Genomic DNA, 5,734 nt, shown 5'->3' with positions numbered 1-5,734 from the left:
ATTGAAAACCATGAATTGTGATTCTCATTTGACCGTTTTCTGTTTATTTATGATTACTCGAGAGATTCATTCTTATTATAAAACTATACTTTGAAATGTAAAAAAGGATTTTCTAATACGTTCCTAAAGACACAAATAAGAAAAATTAATTGAAATGTTAATTATAAGAAATGTTACCATAATTAAATCTAATAAACATTAATTATGTATAATATTATTATAATTAAACGTAAAATAAATTAATTATAAATAATATTATTTATAATTAATATTTATCTTATTTAATAACAAAGGGCTTTTAGCCCAATGGTATCGGTTTTGCTCCCCCTCTTTGAGGTAGATGGTTCAAATTCCGTCGTGGACATAGGTGAAATTAAGGGGTCATTTAGGAGTAGATTAGATTTGCTGTTACAAAAAAAATTCTCATATATAATAATCCTTATAATTAACACTTCAATTAATGTTTCTTATATATAGCTTTAAGACACATATTAAAAATTCCAATATTAAAATAAGAAGAAAGATTGGAAGTCCAATATTATATTATAGATATTTTAAAAGGTAGTACCACTTAAAAAATCTAATATTAAAATAAGAAGAAAGATTGAAAGTCCAATATTATATTATAGATATTTTAAAAGGTAGTACCATTGGTATTTGAAAGTTTTATTTAAAGTAGTTATTAGTTTATGTTGTTTTAGTGATGGTAATAAACATATTTAAATGTTTGGAATGCTTAATCTCCTTTGGTGACGATAATAATAATATTTTACACCTCGCTTCCGAGTTCAATTTAAGGAGAGAAAAAGAAAAGAAATAGGTGAAAGTGAGAGGAAAGTAAGAGAAATTGGTGCTCCCGAGTTTCATTAAAGGAAGGAAATAGAAGGATCAGTTTCCCTCCTAACTTTCCTTCCAATTTGGAAGGAAAGAAATAATAAAATGTTTAATTTTTCTTCCATTTCTCTCTAACTCGTGAGCATAAAAGACAAATTTTTTTCTTTCTTTTCTCTCCTTACTTCTTTTTCTCTTCTTTTATTTTCTTTGCTACAACTCGGGAACGGGGTGTTAATTTTGGTTTGTATATATAATTTCGGTTTTGGTTATTCTTGTGTGATATTGATAATAAAGATAATCTGCTTCATTATAATAATTTTAAAATCTAACCTAATAAATGAAAATCATTTTGCCACATGTTGTCTTCTCTTTCATTTTGTCAAATGGTTTTTTCTGATTTTTTTACTTTTTTTATTTTCCACTTGTTATTTTTTGGAGTTTCTGATTTTGTTACATTAAATTCCCAAAATTTATAGTTATATATGAAATGTTCTTATTCTATTCATGTAAAGTTATTATTATATTAATTTGAAAATAAATTTACATGAATGTTATAAACATATTTATTTTTTTAATTACTTTATAAAATATTTAATGTTTATATTGATATTAAATTTTTATTTTTATAAACCTGTATAGATAATATTTATATCATTTCCCTACATTTTTCATAATCATATGTTAATTTTTGTAATAAACCCTTAATATTTACATAGTAAATTTGTAACATTTCATCTTCTTATAAGTGTAAAGTACCCAAACAGTCACTTACCTTATCCATGCTAAAATTCGGAATAATCAATTTATGTTTGCCTTTCTTTAAATTTTAAAAAGTTTCATTTTGCCATTATTATTAGATGGATTTATACTCGTTACTCGTATCCACTCATTACGTTACCTTGCCTTGAAAACGTTTTCGATATGTCATTAATATTCAAATATTAGATTAAATATAAAAAAGTTTGTAAAGAATCCCTAATAAACGTCATCTCAACTCAACCATTATGAAATCTATTAAACATACGAAAATCTACTATAATAAATGAAAGTTTTTTTTGCCACATGTCCTTTTTTCATTCATTTGGACACATGACATTTTCTAGAATTTTTAAAATTTCTATTTTCCACTTGTCATTTTATTGTATTTTTTATTTTATTAAATTAAAATTCTACATTTAATGTGTAATGTAACATATATGTAAACTATTTATTAGAAAGAATTTATATATGTAATGTATTTAATTCATTAAAGTCTCATTAATTTTAATAATTCAAAATTTTTTCATTTTTTTTATAAATTTAAACTTTTCAAATTATTAAACTTTTATATTTGTTTTTTTTTAAACCCATGTAATACATGAGTCTCAGACCTAGTAACTAAGGAAGTAGGGTTTGTGTTTCTTTTACAACACCCACCTCACAACTTCAGTTGTGCATGGAAAGCGACGATAACAGCAATTCAAGCGGGCATGGAAGACGACAGTAACAGTAATTCAATCAATCAATTTGATGGCGATGAAAACCGAATTTTGCAGCAACTTCTGCATACCAATATTTCCAGCAAGAGAAAACAATTATTTTGGTATGATATTCGAAACTTTCCTGATTCGTTGCTTATAGAAATTCTCGCAAGATTACCCGTGAAATCTATTTTTAGTTTTAAAAGTGTGTGCAAGCATTGGCAAACCCTAATCTCTCACCCTTCCTTTTGCCGATTCTATTACTCCATTCTCAATTCCAATGCACCATCGTCCTCGCAACCTTTAAGAATCTTGGATAGATACACTTACGTACCGACGTTAGACGAGTTACTTAATCGTCTTTGTACTGAAGTCCACAGTTTGTCTGAATTCTCTGTTGTTTTTCTTTCTACCCCTGAAGACCAACAACAATATCATCAGTTTAGGATTTTAGCTATAAGTAATGGTTTGATTCTGTGTTGTTGGCGTGCGCCAACACCGTTTGTTTACTACATATGTGATCCACTCACTCGGCAATGGATCACTTTACCTAGACGTGGACACAGGTACCACGATTCCTTCAAGGAAGGGCTTATTACTAAGGTGAATGAAGATCATATGCTTACTAGTTATACAGTTGTTAGGTTGGAACATCTTACATTGAATTATCTCAATTTAGAGACTTTTTCATCTGAAACGGGCAAATGGATCACCTACAAGCTACCTTGTCCTATTCCCATCCTATGGCGGCAACTGGCCTGTGCCCCAATCTATTGTTACGGGGCTCTCCATTGGCAAGTTATTAATGATAAAGGGATTCATGTCATGCTTGCGTTTGATCCTTACAAAGATCCAAAATCTGTTTGCCTAATTCCATTCCCAGATGACAGAGATCTGAAGAGTGAGCATAATTACATGGGAGCTTGTCAATTATGTGGTGAGAGCCAAGGGTCCCTTCGTTATTTCGAGGTTGCTCATGATTCCACCCAACTCTATTTGTTCAGCATGTGGGTTATGAAGGATTATGAGAAAGGAGAATGGTGTTGTGAGTTTAAGGTGAGACGTAATGACCTTCATTCTAATGATCTGGAATTGAGTAATTGGCTGTTGGACGGATGGTTTCGTCCTTTATCATTTCATCCGTTGAATCCAAATGTTGTGTATTTGCAATGCATGGAGCCTGAGCGAATTGTGTCGTATAATATTCTAAATAAAAGGCTGGATTTTGCTTCTAAACCGACAGACTCCGCTCAACTCATTTTATGGTCTACTGCAATCCCATTCGTATTACCAAAATGGCCGGTGCTTGATCCAATTACCACTGTTAAAAGCAAAAAAAGAGGGTAAAGTGCAGAAAGTAGCAATGTGTTTTCTATTTCTACCAATATAGGCAATCTACTTTATTGAAAAATATTTAAGTACCTTGTATCGAGATTGAGAAAATAAAAGTACTTACATTTTTATTTTATGAAAGTGTCTACAAACATTTAAGTACCTTGTATGGAGATTAAGAATATTCAAGTACCTGATATGAAGATTGAAAAAATTGAAGTATCTTTTATGGAGATTGAGAACAATGATCGGTTATTAAATTTTTTTTTTAATCGTGAAGGACGACACCATTAAGCAAAAAGTACACAAGCACACCTAGTTTTAAAATATCGAAGTTTGGCTTTTTCCCTTTCTCTTTAACAAATCTAATATATATATATATATATATATATATATATATATATATATATATATATATATATATATATATATATATATATATATATATATATATATATATATATATATATATATATATATATATATATATATATATATATATATATATATATATATATATATATATATATATATATATATATATATATATATATATATATATAAGGACATCCGGGCGATGCAGCGGGAACGAATAATTTCATATGTCGAATAGCTATTTTCAGTGACGATAAATTATTTCATGTATAATATATATTATTCCAGATAATTCTTAATGCATGGAAAACCATCAATTGTGATTCCCATTTGGTGATTTTTTGTTTTTTGATGATTAATCGACTGTTGTATTCTTATTATAAAAGCTATACTTTGAAATGTTAAAATAAGAAGAAAGATGCTAGAATTTGGAGGTAATAAAGGCATTTGGATATTTTGAGAATTATGATTCCACTTTTAAATCAAAGTATTTGGGTACTACTCCCTAATCTTTGATTGGATAACACTCAGAAGATTCAGAGAATGAAAATGAATGAATTTCGTGAGTACCAGAAAACTGACCAAAAATTGGTTAAAAACCCCATTTGTCTGAAAACTATCAAAACTGTCAATAAATAGTTTTTTCAACGGTCAAAAAAACTGTCATAAATTCAGGTTTTCTATAAGGATTAATACAAAACAAAAAAAACAGGTCAAATATTCGAAATTTGGATTTCTAATGCATTTTTAATACAACCAGGAGCTCTACCCCTTGGACCTCGCTCCCAGGGGCGCTACCCCCGGACCCCTGTTCGTTCAGGGAATTCACGCGTAAATAAGAGTCTACTTTTAATCTTGAATAAACTTAAACAAATGTGCACTCTGCACGTTACTTACTTATTTAATATTCATCAATGTTGATTTTTGGTCATCAAGTCAACCCATTAAACTTAAATACATTTAATGAAACAAATCACCAACAAACCTCCCCCATTTAAGTCTAATCTTGATTAACTTAAAACAAAAAACATAAAAACAAACTGATGCAAAAATGAAATATTGTGACGATTGAATTTCACATTAGTATATTACTTATTCCAAATATTCGAATATCAGGGTGTAACTAAAGATTGAACTCTTTCTATTCTCAGTGAATACATGAAGATAATATCTACAACAATTTACATTCTCAAAGTTCTAACTTGACACTATATTTTACTAGCTTGTGTCCCATCCTTCAATAAGCATATCAAAGTCAAGTGCCAACTTCTTGAAGCAGCTAAACTTAATGCTTATATAGGTAGTTCTTTTGTTCTTGCACCTACAAATGCAATTTTTCAAAGAACTATTAAGAAATTAAATTTTGACCTCCTTAACTTGCAGTACTGAACACATACCTTGGCATGATGATAATAATGTGTTCCAATCTTGACATATCAAGCTTTCCACATTGAATTCAACATTTAATATTGCATTAGATGGGAATTGGGTATCTTAATATAAAAGATTTGTAACGCCCCGATTCTCAGGTATTGTCTAAATAAGGTTTATTGGGTTAAGCTCTACTCGACGAGTTGGTTGACCTACTCGTTGAGTAGCAGCGGGGTGAGATCGCGTGTTAGGTGACCTACTCGACGAATCTATATTGGGACTCGGCGAGTAGGAGCTGGCAGATGAAACTGTAACAACGTAAATTTTCAAAACAATTTTCATTTCTTAAAAACATGTTTTCA

General features: G+C 29.6%; 1 protein-coding gene across 1 annotated transcript; it reads left to right on the top strand.

Moving 5' to 3' along the window:
* Positions 1 to 2,141: 2,141 nt before the first annotated feature.
* On the top strand, positions 2,142 to 3,641 carry LOC111916126 (F-box protein At5g49610). Its single transcript, XM_023911760.2, has one exon. It carries the CDS (start codon positions 2,304 to 2,306, stop codon positions 3,639 to 3,641), a length of 1,338 nt encoding a protein of 445 aa, XP_023767528.1. The 5' UTR covers positions 2,142 to 2,303.
* Positions 3,642 to 5,734: the final 2,093 nt, after the last annotated feature.

Source organism: Lactuca sativa, chromosome 5 (assembly GCF_002870075.4).
Source record: "Lactuca sativa cultivar Salinas chromosome 5, Lsat_Salinas_v11, whole genome shotgun sequence".
In the NCBI taxonomy this organism is placed as follows: Eukaryota; Viridiplantae; Streptophyta; class Magnoliopsida; order Asterales; family Asteraceae; genus Lactuca; species Lactuca sativa.
Note: the sequence above shows the minus strand (reverse complement) of the source record. Positions and strands in the feature narration are given on the sequence as shown.

What these genes read in the sequence shown, in the direction of transcription:
- LOC111916126 (XM_023911760.2), top strand. Translation starts at nt 2,304, where the DNA reads ATGGAAGACGACAGTAACAGTAATTCAATCAATCAATTTGATGGCGAT.